This window comes from Xyrauchen texanus, chromosome 2, assembly GCF_025860055.1.
Source record: "Xyrauchen texanus isolate HMW12.3.18 chromosome 2, RBS_HiC_50CHRs, whole genome shotgun sequence".
Classification (NCBI taxonomy): domain Eukaryota; kingdom Metazoa; phylum Chordata; class Actinopteri; order Cypriniformes; family Catostomidae; genus Xyrauchen; species Xyrauchen texanus.
The window spans coordinates 18,598,767-18,615,890 of NC_068277.1; the positions used below are offsets into that span (position 1 = coordinate 18,598,767).

The following is a 17,124-nucleotide window of genomic DNA, read 5'->3' on the forward strand; positions in this document are numbered from 1 at the left end:
TAAAATTATGTTGACTGTTCTGTCAGTTCCCACCTCATCCTTGCCCATCCTTTACCCGTTACATATGGACTTAGGGAAATCAAAGCAAGCAAAGCTTATGTTTTAAGATCAAAACACATTTATTAGTATTCTTGGTGTAATTAAGGCTGCAATACCACCCACATCAAGAAAATGTTCAATTATGCAATTATTTGTACACTAAGGAGACTTTGAACCATTTGGACTTAAAGGCAACAAGTTTGTCTATGTATCTACCAATTTATATGAGGCCAGTAATCATAATTCTTGAGATATTATACACTGAATAAAATTGGATTGGAGGTTACTTTAAAAAAACCTAGGAAACAATTTCCACAAAGAAACTGTTAGTAAATTTAACAGACCATATTTTCAAGTAAAGGCTACACACAATTCTTGGAGGCTTAAAATTAGAAATTCTCAAGTAAAGTTTACTTTGCAATACTCTGTTTCAATGAAACTTTACTCACTCTTTGTTTGTACATTTTACTACCATGCAAGCTCATTACTTATTCAAGCCCAGTGATGCTGGGAACCCCAGCTTTAACTTATTCATTTAGCATTGAAATTTACACAGATTAGCAAATAAATATGACAAGATTTTCCACTTAAGAATTAATACATGATGATGCATTGTGAAGACAACATACAAACATAGTTAATTAGGGCTGTCAGAAATAACGTGTTAACGAATGCGATTAATGAAAAAAGCTTAACGCTGGTGTGACGGGCAGAACCTTTGTGATGTGTCCACCTGGAGTCACACTGATGCACACACCACAAACAGATGCATAACAGTGCCAGAGAACTTCTACCAAGTTGAGCCTACAAGCTTTGCATAAAACAGCATAATGCAGCAGTCCAGTAGACATTCTATGGGTGGTACTGTCGTAACATACTAGTAGACTAATATGTAATATAAAATAAAAGAATCTATGAAAGTGCTTCCCTGTTAGTTATAAAATGGAGAAAGGAGCTCTTAATCCTATTTAATTCTACCGGTATTAGTGAACTAGGGAGCTGATATATAAAATAAATTTCCCCATAATTCCAGTTACACAGGTTCTGGCACTAGTAGTATCTATTTCACAATGTCAAGATGAAAATGTTTTGGAGTTATCGTGTTCACATGATCATAGTTAGTTAATGAGAAATCCGATCACAGCAAGAGCTTGCGAGCTGTGCCAACGATCTGGAACTTACATCTGGACATATCGAATAAAAGAGCATTTGCATAACAGACAACAGAGCACAGTCTAAGGTGAATGCACACACAATGTGCATCCGTTTTTTTGCTATGGTGATAACGGCAAAGACAACGTTTGAGGTTTTTTCCCTTTGTTGTGTGCCACCCTCCATAAAGATAGAATGCAAAAAGGTACAAACATTTTATAATGTCATCCTGCTTATACACTGAGGTCATCTAAATGAAACCAATGATGTTTACCATTGGCCACCAACATTTACTCAGTTTACTAATTTAACCCACGATTTGTACTGCACATATTTAACTAATATTGGCATTATATTCATGCTGTTTAGGCATAATCTACAATAATGTTTTTATCAAACAGCACAATGATGACTAAGACATTACAGCTTTATTATAGCATAACTTTTTGTAAAGCTGATTTAAAATGAAGTGTGTTTTGAAAAGCAATACACAAATAAAAATGACTTGACTTCCAAATAGTTGACTTCATGTGCAATAAGTATGGAAATGTTTAAGATTAAGATGTCCAAACTTCAAACCAAAACATTTACACTAGAAGTCCATATATAAAAAAAGGGAATTTTATTTAACATTAAACATCTAAAACTAAATTTTAGAGTGATACTTGCCCATGCAAAAATTGCTGCCACTATGCTAGAGTGTTGTGGGTGGTAGCCAGAGTTTTGCTATGCGGTATCTATGGTGTTCTGTGTTGCAAGACCATTGCTTTGCAGTTACTAGGAAGTTCTGGGTGGTTGTTAAGGCATTGCTTAGGTCTTCGGAGTGGTTGCCCACCCCCAAGTCTCTGTGTTATTCTAGTTCCTAGATATAGTTTGTATTCCATTTTTTTGTCCAATTGTGAAAATCATAAGTCTTATCGCTTAGATCTGTTGGTTTTATGGATTAAATGTTAAAAGTAGATCCCAGCTTCAGCACATAATTAATTTAGGGTCAAATATTACAGGATCTGTACAGTTGGGTTTGTCTGCTTTGTGTGAGAGAAATGTTCTCAGGAAGTCTTTGACTATCCTAGAGGATACATCCCACATTTTGTTTTTAGAATTTGAATAGCTTCCCTCAGGAAAGCGATATAGAGTGCCTAAGTGGAGGACCGTTAAAGCTTGTAGGTCTTTTGTTTCAAACGCAGTTATAAGTGTAAATACTTATTTGAAACAAAGATAAAGGTACCGTAAATTTTAAATAGTAGCTATATGAAAAATTATTATAAATGCCCGGGGTTTGTGATGTTTTCCCGTAAGGTTTTGTGATGTTTTGCTGTTTTCTGTTTTATAAAAATTTGTATGTTTGTGAGGTCGAAGCTACTTAAATTGCCCTGTAAAGGGACAAATAAAGATTTACTACTAGAAATGACAGCATAAAGTAGCACAGAATATACGGGCATGTTATGTGTTTAAACTTAATACCTAGGGTTAGGGTGGGGAAATGGGGCAAATATTTAGCATTTTGGAGGGCTCTCGGGGAGGGGCAGAAGAGAGAGAAGTGTAGTTGATTGTTTGTGTGTGTGACAACAGCGATGTTTGTTGGGGGTCAGGGTGGGGTTGGGGATTGGGGATTGGAAGGGTAATAGTGGTGGTTAAATATTGATTCTTTGTATATATTTTTTGCTTGTATGTATGAATCAATAAAAACATTTCATTTCAATATCCAAAACAGTAAGATATTTTTAAATAGCTAGAATGTGACTGTATTACTTACTAAAAATGTCTTTAAAAAAAAAAAAAACTAAGGTTTTTTTTTTTTTTTTTAAGTGATCAACAAAAGACTGGTAGAGACCTCGGCAACTGGTACTCAAGCAACCCTTTAGAAATAAACAGTCATTTGTCATTCTCAGTAATGACATTCCCAGCTGTCTATTTACTTACACATGTAAGGCAGCCAAATGCAGTCTGGTGAGGACAAAGGTTAAAGACATGTCCTCATCAGCAACAGGGACTTGCCAAACAAGAAGAAGGTTAAGTGATTTTCCCTTTCCAAAATCATAAATTTGTTTTCAGAGTTTCTCAACTCACCTTAAAAGCGTTGTACCTTTCATCCATAGCGTGTTTGATCATTAGGTTCTTCAGTGCAGCCACAGCCAGTTGCCTGATCTCTGGACAGCCCTGGAGTCCTTCGGCTACCTCTCGCAGCAGCAGACCCACCAGGAAATGGTTCTTACAGTAGTCCTCAGTAAGACTGTATTCCAGACTCTGATCTGAAATATATCAATTCAAGGTCAACGACATTTTCAGTTGAAGATACAGCAAGTAATGTTTTACATCACATTCATTATGAGCTTTGTGGCCATTTGGTAGCTTAACAGGCAACACGCTTTTTTCATGCATCTCTTAATGACGTACTGCTTTTAAAAAGATGCAATTATACAGACATGGTCCAAAATTAACTTTTTGCAACACCTGCCAATTGGTGACAGAATTGAGATTAGCCATAAATATTTTTTAACCCGGCCATTTGCATTACTTTAATTTAAAAAGGATTTTTTTTGTCCCTATGACAGTTGAATTATTTAGTTGTTTTATTTCTTGCATATTGGTGACAAATATGTGCAGGTACTGTAATTGGCACTCGCAACATCATACACTAGCTAGTCTTTGTTTCTCGATAAAACTGCACCTGTCAAAAAAAAACGGGACAAACTAAAACATTTTTTCCTTAGATTTTAGTTTTTGGTGTATGAAGGTAAATTAGTTTCTAAAAGATTTGCATGCGTAGAGTAAAATTTGTTTACTTTATTTTTAATTTTATTTGTAGAACAGGCTCAGGAAGGCTCAAGATGGCACTATATCTTGTGGTATCTTGTGGTAAAGGGCTTATGTACATTTGTCTACAAGTGCAACAATCTTAATTTTAATTTAAGCAAAAGGAGCAGCAGAAAATGTGGGGTGATCAACAAAAAGGCAAGATATTATTCTTTCTGGAAGTCAGTGAGGGTCATCTAAATGCTTGATTTCCCAAAGGCGATTTTAAAGTGATAGTTCAGTCAAATATATAAATTCTGTCATTGTTTTCTCAGGAAAGGAAATGTTATGCCCAGTCACTATTCACTTTCATGCATCTTTTTTCAATACAGATAACTGAGGGTAACATTCTGCCTCACATATCCTTTTGTGTTCCACGGAGGAAAGAAATTTTGAACTTGCTGTCAAACTTCTAAATGTTGCGGTGTATGAGTGTTTTTTATGAGTGCTGCTCTGATAGGGTCCTTCCACAGATCTGCAAAAGGGCCAATTAAGAGACTTATGATTGTCTTGCAACAACATCATTTACAGGAATATTGCTCAATGCTGCTGCTGCAAAAAAAACAACAACAACTATTAAGAGGGAAAACTGGTGACTACTGTAGGTGGTGGGCTAATTTGATTGATCAAATGTGTTACTTGGCCTGAATCAGAGAGCCTATCAGCCTATCATTTTTACAATTCCTAATATAGTTACTTGCCACTGGTGAAAAGCATTTCACTTTCTCACTCACATTTGGCACTTGTTTGTTAATTTTATGTTAATTTTGGACCTTGGGTAATGGGTAACATTACATTCAACATAAAAGTGAAAGGTATCCAAGTATAAATACACTTTCAGTTGCTTTGTTATAGCTGACTTTACTGCATTCCAGACACACAGAGTAATAAAAAACAAAGAGTGACAGAAAGCCTTGTTATATTCAATTGAATTTCTATGCAAAATATTTCATGCAATTCTAAATAAAATCTTAGAGTCAAAACCTTTCAGTGTGAGTATAATAGTCTCAACTTAAAATAATTACTATCGCAGAATGGCCATATTTACTCAGATAGTGATGTACACGAGTAATGAACTAGTTGAATAACCGTGCTGCACCAACCGGTCTAGTAACAACCCTTTGCAAACTTACATTCAGTTTGCATTACAACCAAATGCATTGGATGGCACTGTGGAATTTTGTTGTTGAGGTGTTGCTGGTATGTGCTTTCAAGTGCAGCCAAGTTTAGCAATATTTTGTTTCTTACTGGAATATTTTATTTTTATTATAGTCATGCATCCCATCAAACAAGGATCAGCTTTTATGGGGGAATGTAAATGCAAAGCACTACAAAAAAACCCTGTTGTTAACAAGCAGATATTCACTACTTGTTTTTCTGATTATAAATATTCCCGCTGAAAAAAAAGCTGAAACCAGCATAAGTTGGTTAGCTGGTTTTAGTTGGTTGCCCAGCCAGTTCAGGCCAATCAGTTTGCTATGGGCACTTTTTAGCAAGTCACCCTGGGACACCAACCTCCCAGCTAAACCCGCTGAGCACCAGGCTTGGTGACTAACTTAAACCAGTTAAGACTATCTTGCGTAAATCACCTAAAACTAGCCAACAAGTTTAGACTGGTTTAAGCTGTTTTTTGTTTCCAGCAGGGATGTAAATCAATACAAACGGGATAGCATTTATACAGATGCAGATTTTTTATATGTGCATTACTTTAATGTATTCTATGTAATCTCCAGGTAAATGCAAATGTATTTATTTTATTCCCCAAAGGAAAAGGATTGATTGTTGAAATAAGCTTATTTAAAACCATTATTGTTGAACATTTGAATAAAACAAAATATACATTTCAATTATGCCATCCTCATTAATTGAGAATCAATTACTTGTTTTTTATGCGTTACACTCCCTGACTAAAAAAATGACTCAGTAGCTACAATCCCCAATAGCTGCAACCCAATCTAAATGTATTAACACAGTAAATAACTCAACTGAGGGCAGGGCATGACAGACAAATATGATACAATTCATATATAACAGCAACAAACAACATCACACATCATGACATACAGCCCTCAATCTCAATGTTGTGAGATCTCCAAAAAAACACTCTTCTACAAATCATACTTTCATCCAAGCAAAGCATGTAGCAAAAGTGAAGGCATTGTCCTAGTGTGTCAGATGCGGGTTAGACAGAGAATAATGAGTGACGCAGAAGCATAGCAAGGTGATTAATGGGTTATCAGGACGATTATTTGGCGACTAAAAGTGCGTTTGCATCGGCATTGCTCGGCATCACCTACCTACGACACCAAAACACTCCGCCGCATACGAAATAAAATCTGAAATAATGAATAAAGGAAGCAATCATGCATAATCGCCATTATCAGTGGTGGGAGTGAAGCTGTGAGAGTGTGTGTCTGTGTTTGGAATGTAATACTATCTTACTACTACATAACCGCCAACTATATTTTAAAAATATTATGTGAAACTGTATGCATTATGTAGTACAACAAGTAGTATGCTGGATTTTTGTCACATCATCTAATCATATTGCATGTTTAATTCAGCGATTGGTGTCCAGTTATATCTTTTTAAAATATATATTTTTTTTTAATCCAGCTGTATAAAAAATATCTTAACTCAGGTCTTAGCTCAATATCTTAACCCAGTCACCTGGGTGATCTATGCATACAGAACATTTGCAAACTGTGCACAGTATACATACTATATATTGCATATGTATTTAGAGTAGTATGGTAGTATGCTATTCCACACAATGCATGTGTCATAATTTGAGAATGAATGACCATATTGTCTAAATTTCACGAACACTAGAACTCCATTTGAACTGCTTTTGGGGTGGGACTTTTTACCTCAATTAAACAGTGATTCTAGAAAATATATTTCTCAAAAGAAGTGATCCATGTTAAGGTGTTATTAGAGGATTTATTTAGAAATGGCAAAATGTATAAACTCATGGCAGCCAAGGAATCTGTTGTTTTAAATAAACATCTTAAAAAGTGTATCATTTTTATTTGTTTAAATACTTATCCCCTTTCGAAATGTAATGTGCAGAGTCAATTATAAATAAGCCATTCATAGGCTGACCTCCTCTGACATTGCTCTCTTTCTATTCGAGTATTCTGACCAGCCCAACATACCAACACTGGCTCAACCTGTTATGTGCGTTTAGGGTGAGGTAGTGGTTCCTCTGACCAATGACAGATGATGGGAGTGTTTGGGAAACCTGTTTGAAAATGTATTTTGCAATTCTGTTAGGAAACAATTACACACTTTATCGATAATCTAATGTGTATGTGAAAATTAGATTGTTATCCATGCCAAAATAAAATATTGAGCTTAGATTACATCGAATCCTATTGCGTAAAACTAAAAACCTGTGTATAGGTGCAAGCCCTGCTTTACGTTACATGACATGATGACCAATGCTGCTAGCACATCTAAAGGCCAATTCACACTACCCCAACAAACACATTTTGTTGGGTCAGTGTGTTTGCCCATTTGGTGTTTGTTGGGGCAGTTTGACAATGACAATTATGCTTCTCAACATTCTGAATCCAACATCCAATATTAGAATGTTGGTTTTTATTAGAGTTTGTTCGGGCAGTGTGAATTGGCCTTTACAGTGGTGAAGTAAGAACTGGGATCGAGAACTGGGATCGAGGTGTGGCAGTATGAACAGATGGATGGGGGTATGGGAAAGCCAGGGCATGGTGGCAGCCACAGTAATAGTGTGCGGAGACCTACCTTGAACTCTTTGCAGCTTGGTTCGTCCGAACGCCATGGGCAGATTGAGAGGAATGTAGTGTTCGTGATTGCACACCGTCATAAGGAAATCAAACTTCATCTCTGTAAGGACCTGTAAATAAAAACAATGAGTAAGAGGGCTGGGTTGGAGATGTATTGCAGATGTGAGTGAGAGATACACATGTTTTATGGTAATCATCTACACAAGTTCTGACAAGCTAAACTTTCATTTGAGTAACCAGGGGCAGGATTCACGAAAATGTTCTTAAGAAAAAAAACGTTCCTAGGTGCAATTCTTGAAAATTCTCAAAGTTCTCAAATTATTTCTAAGAATATCTTAAATGTTTTCTTAAAAATTGTCTGATCTGCCTGCTAATGGGGTTGCCTGGTCTAATAGCCTACAACATATTCAATACTTCAATGCTGGTAAATCATAAAAAAAAATGTATCTACAGTATTAAACTATTTTAAGTAGCAAGCACCTCAAACTATCAATTTATAGATTTGATCAATAATTACATTTATCATCATATGTTTAAAAATGACCAAAGGCAACACAGTTTATATGGTAATATGTTTAAAAGTCAGTAATAACTGTAACATGCTTCCTTTTAATAAAATAAAAAAGCTCAGAACCTTAATTGTGTTCTGAAACTGAAACACGCATATTTAATTCCCTGGAAATGAATTTTGGAATATCACATTTGAATACAAAAAAAAAGGTTCATCTGGTTTATCATAACTTCCAGTGAACAAATGAGGTTTCATCAAATATTCAATACTAATGTAAATATGTACAGTACATTGTGTCTTAACAATGTGTGTGCACTGTTTGTATATTGCTGGGACATGTGTTGTGTTCCTAGAGATATCTAGGCAGGCTGTGGTACATAGCATTTGTTAGTCAAAACAAGACATGCGTGATGTTAAGATAACTCTGTATAAAATTGACAGCAGAGTGGACGAGCTGATAGAAACTTTCACACAATGACCAGTTTGAATCACACGATGCTACCGATTCTTAAATAATGCTTTTTAATTTGCTGACAAAAAAGAACTGTTTCGTTCTCATCATTTGCAAAATGGTTATTACAACAATTATATACAGAGTTTGTAATACCATAAAAAAGATGAGATAGCTATGTGTTAAATACTGTTGGAAAGGTATCAATTTGTTTCACTCAGAGGACATACTGCAGTGAGTTTTAGTGTATGAAATTCCCACAGACACAAATAAATATAATAAACAGGAGTGTCTTTTTGTCACGTTGTCACTAAAACATACATATAACATAGACAATGACATATTATAACTTACAGCAGACTATCCCGATTCAAACGAGCCCAAACACAACATAATATGACAAAATGCTTTTGTTCTTGAGATAATTAAATCAGACTTATTGGAAACTAGCTTGCTTGAATTTCAACTGTATTTATTTATCACAAAATGAGAAATGAGAAATTACTAATTCGTTGGACAGGTGAATTCTTTTGCTTACCTTTGGATCTTTCAGACTGAAGCCACACATGTAGTCATTAATCAGACTGAAAGCAAATCCTCTGTTCATAAACGTCATGCAGCGCTGTATAAAAAGATATTCAAAGAAAATTAACATAAATGTCATACAAAGACTGGATGCGAGTACACTGTATAAAATATTAGACTTCATGAGCCACTAGTTCTGTTTGTTTAGTCAGGAACAATTAAGAAAAAGATGACTAGTTCTACTTTTAACTCTTAAAGCTGAAGTGTGAAATTGTTATTTTTTTTAGACTTTCTTTTTTTAAATACTTTCCCTACTTAATATACAGAGACATTGATAAACCATATGTACAGTAGGTTGATTTCACCAAAAGGTGTAAACATGGTGGCTGTGGTACTATCAAATCATTGCTCAGTATTTGCAGAGTATTCTGACCTGCCTGACACAGCAACATTGGCTCAACCAATGGAGAGAGATGGGGCGGTACTATTTATTTGTTCAACCAAATACTAAAGTGTCAGGCCTGACCTTAATTAAGTACTAAAGTGCTAGGCCTGACCTAAATGAAGCCCTCAACTGGTATTACAGTTTTAAGTCTAACCATAATGATGCACTCAAGTGTAAGGTTTGACCTCAATGAAGCACTCAAGTATTAGGCCTGAACTTAATGAAGCACTCAAGTGTTAGACCTGACCTCAATGAAGCACTCAAAGTGTTAGGCTTGACCTTAATGAAGCACACAAGTGTTAGGCCTGACCTTAATGAAGCACTCAAGTTTTAGGCCTGACCTTAATGAAGCACTCAAGTGTTAGGCCTGACCTTAATGAAGCACTCAAGTGTTTGAAATGGCCTTAATGAAGCACTCAAGTGTTAGGCCTGACCTTAATGAAGCACTCAAGTGTTAGGCCTGACCTTAATGAAGCACTCAAGTGTTAGACTTGACCTTAATGAAGCACTCAAGTGTTAGGCTTGACCTTAATGAAGCACACAAGTGTTAGGCCTGACCTTAATGAAGCACTCAAGTTTTAGGCCTGACCTTAATGAAGCACTCAAGTGTTAGACTTGACCTTAATGAAGCACTCAAGTGTTAGAACTGGCCTTAATGAAGCTCTCAAGTGCTAGAACTGGCCTTAATGAAGCTCTCAAGTGCTAGAACTGGCTTTAATGAAGCACTTAAGTGTTAGGCTTGACCTTAATGAAGCACTGAAGTGTTAGACCTGGCCTTAATGAAGCACTCAAGTGTTAGACCTGGCCTTAATGAAGCACTCAAGTGTTAGGCTTGACCTTAATGATGCACTCAAGTTTTAGGCTTGACCTTAATGAAGCACTCAAGTGTTAGGCTAGACCTTGACGAAGCTCTCAAATGGTTCTACACTTTTAAGATTGACCATATTGAAGCACTCAAGTTTTAGGCCTTACCTTAATAAAGCAGGCCAGGCTAAAGTTAACACAGCGGGCCTCCTCTGGAATCTCCACGTAGCGGATAGTGATGTGAGGCATGATGGACAGCAGCAGAGACTGCAGAACTTGGTGGAATGAATCAGGAAACCTCTGAGCTCGGGGCATCTGTAGGTAATTTAGTATGTTAACTGTCAAATAGGAATGTTATGAATCCTGCATAGTTTCAGTGGAGGAAGAATCAAACACCTTTGAACAAAAAAGAAAACCCAGTAGTCCAGTAGACTGGGGCAGTCTAGTAAACTGGTTTCGAACACATTTATCATTCATCATTGAGGATCTTCAACAGAGTAAATTATTGTTTAATCCACCATTGGCATTTGCAATAATCACTCACATACAAGCGATAGCGAGAGAGAGGAGTATGTATTTTAATCCATCAACATGTTAAAGTCCAGCTTATCCACGAGACCAGCTAAGAACAGCCTGACCAGTTAAAAAAAAAAAAAGTGTTCAAAACCCCTCTAAAACCAGCATGAACAGCTATGACCAGGCTGGACGACCAGCTAAAACCAGCCAACCAGCTTATTCTGGTTTTAGCTGATCTTTTCAGCAGGGCTGCATTTAATGATTAATTTCAATGGCTTTATATTATAAACATCATGAAGTACGTACATGTGGTGGCCTTCCATACAGGTTTTTATAGGCATAAAAACACAACACTCAATTTTATACAATATGTAACAGGGGTCCCGACTCCGTCTCTCTATCCACCAAGGGCTCCTTGGTCTGAAAATGATTGAAGTCCCCTGGTGTATAGTAATATAGTATATCTACAAAGGTGTCCAATAGATAATAAAAAATATATATTTCCAATTAAATTACATATTTATGGAAAAGTTGTCTGAGTATGAGCTAAAGGAGTGTTTCAACAACAAACTTTACATAGCAGACCATTACATAACCTTTGTGAAAATTCATGCTTTCAGTTATGCAAATAAGATCGACTGATAAGTCAAACAGGCCTCAACATGTTTGGAATGGGCTGAAAAAAAACAATAAGCTGTACATTTTTTTAGACACCCTAAGGACAACAGTGCATGCTCCCTGTGTGTGTGTCTGCGTGTCTTTTCAAGCACCTTAGTCTTTTGAGAAATCTTTAGAAGAATGAGGAAGATAAACACACAAATGTGTACAAATTCCAAGTTGAAAACTACATCCTGCTTCAAAAGGCTGTGCTTTTATACTGTGATACTGATACGATGTAGATATAAAAGAAATTAAAAGCGCCTTACATTTCTTTGAAACAACATACTGTAAAAGGATGTTACATTGTGATATTACTTTGATATTGCTACTTAGGTGTGCCACTCTAAAATATGTGAATAAATGACACTAACTTTCATTCTGTTGCCGTCCTGGAGGTACTGTGCCATTGACTTGGCCATAGTCTCAAAGAAGAACCAGGAATACTGTGATACAAGACAGAGAGGGGGGAGGCAAATGTTAACACTGTTAGTGAAAATAACATACGGTTTGATTAGACACACAGCCGTTGATGTCAACAATAAAAGATATGGACAGCATTGTCTCCTCCCTTTTAAATTTGAAAAGTCCGAAAAAAAGATTCTATCTTTGCATGATTATTTGCGTTTCGTTTTTTCCCCTGCTGTCCGGGATCCTATCTGAACAGATTTGCAACCCACCGTTTAAGAACTACTACTATATACAATGCAATCCATTGCATATGCATAGTCAAATCAAAGTGAAAATAAACTACATTGTTGAAACAATTGTTCTTACTTTTATATCATACACATAAAAAATATCGAATTAAATCAGTCATTAGTACTTGGTTTTCAAACTACATAAAAGAAAATTCTCTTTAACTCAGTTCTCAGTAAATTAAACGGACATAAATTAAGTGAAACAGTGCCATCTGCTGTGCAAAAAGAACAAAGCATCTTTTACTGTTTCTGAGGTGCAATAATAAACACGCTAGCTCAGCTGTTGAAAATGCAATCTGTTATTGAAACCAAAAAAAATGCTTTTGAACACTCAAAACTACAAAATCCCTTGATAACAGGATGTAAAAGGACTGTTTTTTGTAACTTCTTTCTTTATAATTAAGAGTATCATTCAGATGACATTAGAACACAGGCAAAATTATTTAGCATACTTGAACCATTTTTTCACCTTGAGGAGTTTGTTGCATGTGTTAAAGTCTGCCATCTGTTTGAGGATGACGGTCACGGCTGCCGCTAACACTTCATGTGTCGTCACAGAGTTTACCGAAGTCGTGTTGTTGATGTGAAAAACATACTGCAAAAGAAAACATTGGTTCTATAGACATGTATAGAAATGGTTAAATCATCAGAATAAGAAACCCTTATAGTTTCAAACACATCTAACTAAGTTAATATCTGGAATAACCACTAAGAGAAAATCCCTGACAGTAACATTAATGTAGTTTAAGTTAAAAGCTTTTTCCTAAGTTTTTTTAATTATTATTTATTTATTATTTTTTCCTATTTTTTGCTTGTTAGCTTTTGCTTGCAAGTATTCATTCTGCTCTGTGGTTAAAACTGCACTGTATGCCGACAGTAACTGGTCCAACAAGACATTCTGGAAGTGCTGTTGTTGTAAAACCAAGTTAATTCAAAATAGATTAAAATATTTGAAGTGTCATACCTTCAGAAAAGAGCGCAAGTAGTGCTCCAGACCCTCTTCATGACACTGAGACACAATGTGAATGATTACACTGTGGAAACACAAGCATGCGGGTCATGTTAACAATAGCAAGAGTTCACATCAAATCTAAATAAAAATTAAAAAAATAAAAATATTAAAAGGGCTGATTTTGGAGGAAAAAGTGAGCTGGCATTTCCAGAGCCGATCTATAGAGAAGCAGTAGTTATGCATGCTATGAAGGACCACAGAAGACAGACTACTGTATATAAAATTAAGAATGCAGTGGCTTTCTATCACTTGTGCCTTTCTGAGAAGCTAAATAGGTTGTAAATCACCGTGTGGAGTTAACAGCAATGTCTTGACCCTCTTTGCTTGCCATAGTCATCACTTCAAAGAGCTGCACGAGCACCGTAGGCAGGAACTTGATGATGACCTGAGTCTCCACTGCATGCAGGCACTGAGACAGTAGACAGGAAATGAAAAGAGGAGAAAGGGAGTAAATTCCAATATTTTCTCCCAAGAGAAACTCTAAATAGACATGACAAATGCAAATCAACTGAATGAATGTATGAGTCAAGGAATGTTCTAAGACTGACAGAAAATCTAAACATTTATTGTACAGCACTAGCAATGCAATTCAATGAATTCACCTCTGATTAAAAGGCTAGTTCACCCAAAATGGAAAATTCTCTCATAATTTACTTACCCTCATGCCATCCCAGATGCGTATGACTTTCTTTCTCCTGTAGAACACAAAGGAAAACTTTCCCCAGAACATTTCAGTTCTGTAGGTCCATACAAAGCATTTGAATGGTGACTAGACCTTCCAAGCTTCAAAAATCACATAAAGGCAGCATAAAAGTAATCCGTATGTCTCCAGTTGTTAAATATATGTCATCAGAAGCAATATTATAGGTGTGGGTTAGAAACAGATCATTATTTTAGTCATTTTATTACTATAAATCTCCTCTTTCACATTCTGAAAGTGAAAGTGGAGATTTACAGTAAAAAGATTTTAAATATTGATCTGTTTCTCATCCAAAGTGACCACGTCGCTTCAGAAGACATACATTAAACAATTAGAGTGTGTGGATTACTTTAATGGTGCCTTTATGTGATTTTTGGAGCTTGAAAGGCATGGTCACCATTCATTTGCATTGTATAAACCGTGAGAGCTGAGATATTCTTCTTAAAATGTTCTCCAGAAGAAAGTAATCACACACATCTTGGAAGGCATGAGGGTGAGTAAATGAGAGAATCTGTATTTTTGGGTGAACTATCCCTTTAAGTGTCAAAATACACTGTAGATTTTTCACCTTTAGGTACTTGATGAGATCAGCATGATTGCCCTGTGATGTTGACCTCATCAGCTGGCAATGCTGGAAGAAATTGTGAAGGTGCAAATCCTGGAGAGATGGGAGTTATAAGATGTATTGCAGCACTATGTTTGATCATTTAATATTATTTATAATTTTCTCGTTAAAACAGCTCATCAACAAACATGACAATATAGAGCAGCCCTATTCAACTGGCAGCCCGTGAGCCAAATCCAGCCCATTTGAAATTTTCAGTGGCCCACTTGAGGTTGTCAGGGGTCTTAGGGGCTGTTTACATCGAACACGTTTTTTGTCTGTTCAATTGTTTTCCTATGCATACTTATGCTAAACAGACGTTTCGCCATGTCTCATGCTTGAGCGCAGGGTTTTTAGACACTTTTAGAGGTTGCGCTTTAAATAATCATCATCCGTCATTTTGACAGAAGGGGAAGATTAAAGACGTAAAGACATGGACGACTGACAAGTGTGAGTTCGGAGAAACAGAAAGATCTATTCATTAATTTGGTCAAGAAATTTGAAAAGTCAAAAGTTTTTAGTATCACTCTGATTTACTCAGACTTTTGAAAGCACTTTTTATATGATTTTAATTTATTTGTTAATTTATTTATTTTTTGTCTCAAGTTACCTGCATTTTTACCTCCAGAATTTCCTCCTAGGTGGAAATATTTCTCATGATAAAAAAATTTAATAATAAAAGCTATAAAACACAGATGTTTTATTTATCAAATATGATAGGCCTGCTATAACACAATATCTATAGATAGAATCTTTTCGATAACAAAATATCATGGCTTGGCCAGCGTGCCATGTGGATTTTTTCCATCAGGCTCATTTGTCGATGAAGTTGAATAGCCCTGATATAGAAGATTTAAAATGTAAGAAACTCGTTACAGTTTGTCAAGTGCAAAATTTAAGAAGTCCTAAACCAGATAACATACCTGAGTGTAAATTGTTGATGCTACATATGTTCGCACTTTGAATAACAGTTTGGCATTCTCCACCCATTTGATGTCTGGAGAAGACTGCAAATAAAGAAAGAAAGAAAGAAAGAAAGAAAGAAAGAAAGAAAGAAAGAAAGAAAGAAAAGAATCAATCAGTCAATCATTAAAAAAAGCTCTCACCTAAACCAATCAATCATGAAGTCTTTACCTTCTTAAAGTCTTGGCTTTTGTCATACATATACCCAGCAGGTAGATTAGCCGACACAGGAAGTTGTAGTTCTGAAGACTGTATTCTGCCATCCTTCAGTAAAGGAGCCCAGGAATAACCCACTGTAGAGAGTAAGAGTCAATGATGTGTTCTTTAAACACATACAGTATGTATGTGTTTAACATACAGTATACATACAGTCATCCTCACACACACACTTACCCAGTGTTTCTACTCCCTCTCTCTTCTTGGTTGTGGTTTTGTTGCTGAGCTCACAGCTTATGTGGTAAAAGGTAAAGAGAATGTGGTGCTTCTCATGGACATGAACAGGAAGCTCAATTTTAATCTATTAAAAGGGAAGAATTTCATTAATAAACATCATCTCAGATCTTCTGTTCTAATCAGTTTCATAAATTTTGTTTAAATCCCATTTAGCCATTCAAAGTGTTAAGCATGATTTTCATAAACAAATGTGTGAACATCTTGTTTAATTTTCAATTTATTACTTTTAGAATGAAAACGACAGATTAAGTTGAACTCTAAATACAAGCAAAGCTCAAGTAGCAGAGTATGGCGCGAACAAACCGATGTCATGGGTTTGATTTCCAGGGAATGTGCATGCTGGTAAAAACATAATACCTTGAAAGCACTTTACTGTAAGTCACTTTGGATAAAAGTGTCTGACAAATAGGAGTTGAACAGATTAGTCGACTAGCTAATGTTGTTAGTAATATAGACTAATGTGGTCAACACCGGCAGTCTGAAGTCAACTAGTCACTTCCCAGGTAAATTCTAAAACTGATTATAAGGCTAAACTTAATATGTTCAGACACTTATTCTGACTTTTAGCTACATTACAGCTGAATGTATGCCTACCTATTGTTTCACACTTCGAAAACAATTTTTTTTTAGTTCAGCGTTTCCCCTGCCATTATATTAGGGGGCTTCTTGTTTTAACATGAAATACATCAAAACAGGTAAGAAAACTTTGCTTCTCAAACCATGTTATTGGGTCTTTTAAGTGGAAGATTGTGTTACTATGTAGCTGGGCTAAATAAATAAATAAATGAAGCTAAGAAGATGTTGTGGCTTCAGTAATAATACATGATCCTACCTCATTATAAAACTCTGGACAATGATTGTGATGCAGAACTGCAGCAAAAGTGCTGGTGATGAAAAGTGGCTCCCCTGGCTTGCCGTAGATGCACTAAATGCAGAAAGGGGTTAATCAAATAATTACAAACACTGCAATAAATATTTTATATTAAAGCACTGGTGAAATAATGTTGGTGGCACACATCATGAACACA

General features: G+C 35.9%; 1 protein-coding gene across 1 annotated transcript in view; it reads right to left on the reverse strand.

Moving 5' to 3' along the window:
• dock11 (dedicator of cytokinesis 11) overlaps nt 1-17,124 on the reverse strand; it is a 99,961-nt gene that overhangs the window by 42,768 nt on the left and 40,069 nt on the right. Inside the window, exons 19-32 of the mRNA XM_052141723.1 lie at nt 16,929-17,021; nt 16,037-16,160; nt 15,815-15,936; nt 15,604-15,687; nt 14,645-14,734; nt 13,664-13,785; nt 13,329-13,398; nt 12,834-12,959; nt 12,038-12,109; nt 10,659-10,805; nt 9,255-9,338; nt 7,753-7,864; nt 6,285-6,323; nt 3,262-3,443 (exon numbers count right to left, since the gene is read on the reverse strand). Of these exons, the coding sequence (XP_051997683.1) occupies nt 3,262-3,443; nt 6,285-6,323; nt 7,753-7,864; nt 9,255-9,338; nt 10,659-10,805; nt 12,038-12,109; nt 12,834-12,959; nt 13,329-13,398; nt 13,664-13,785; nt 14,645-14,734; nt 15,604-15,687; nt 15,815-15,936; nt 16,037-16,160; nt 16,929-17,021 (1,467 nt within the window). The remainder of the gene's footprint in view (nt 1-3,261; nt 3,444-6,284; nt 6,324-7,752; nt 7,865-9,254; nt 9,339-10,658; nt 10,806-12,037; nt 12,110-12,833; nt 12,960-13,328; nt 13,399-13,663; nt 13,786-14,644; nt 14,735-15,603; nt 15,688-15,814; nt 15,937-16,036; nt 16,161-16,928; nt 17,022-17,124) is intronic.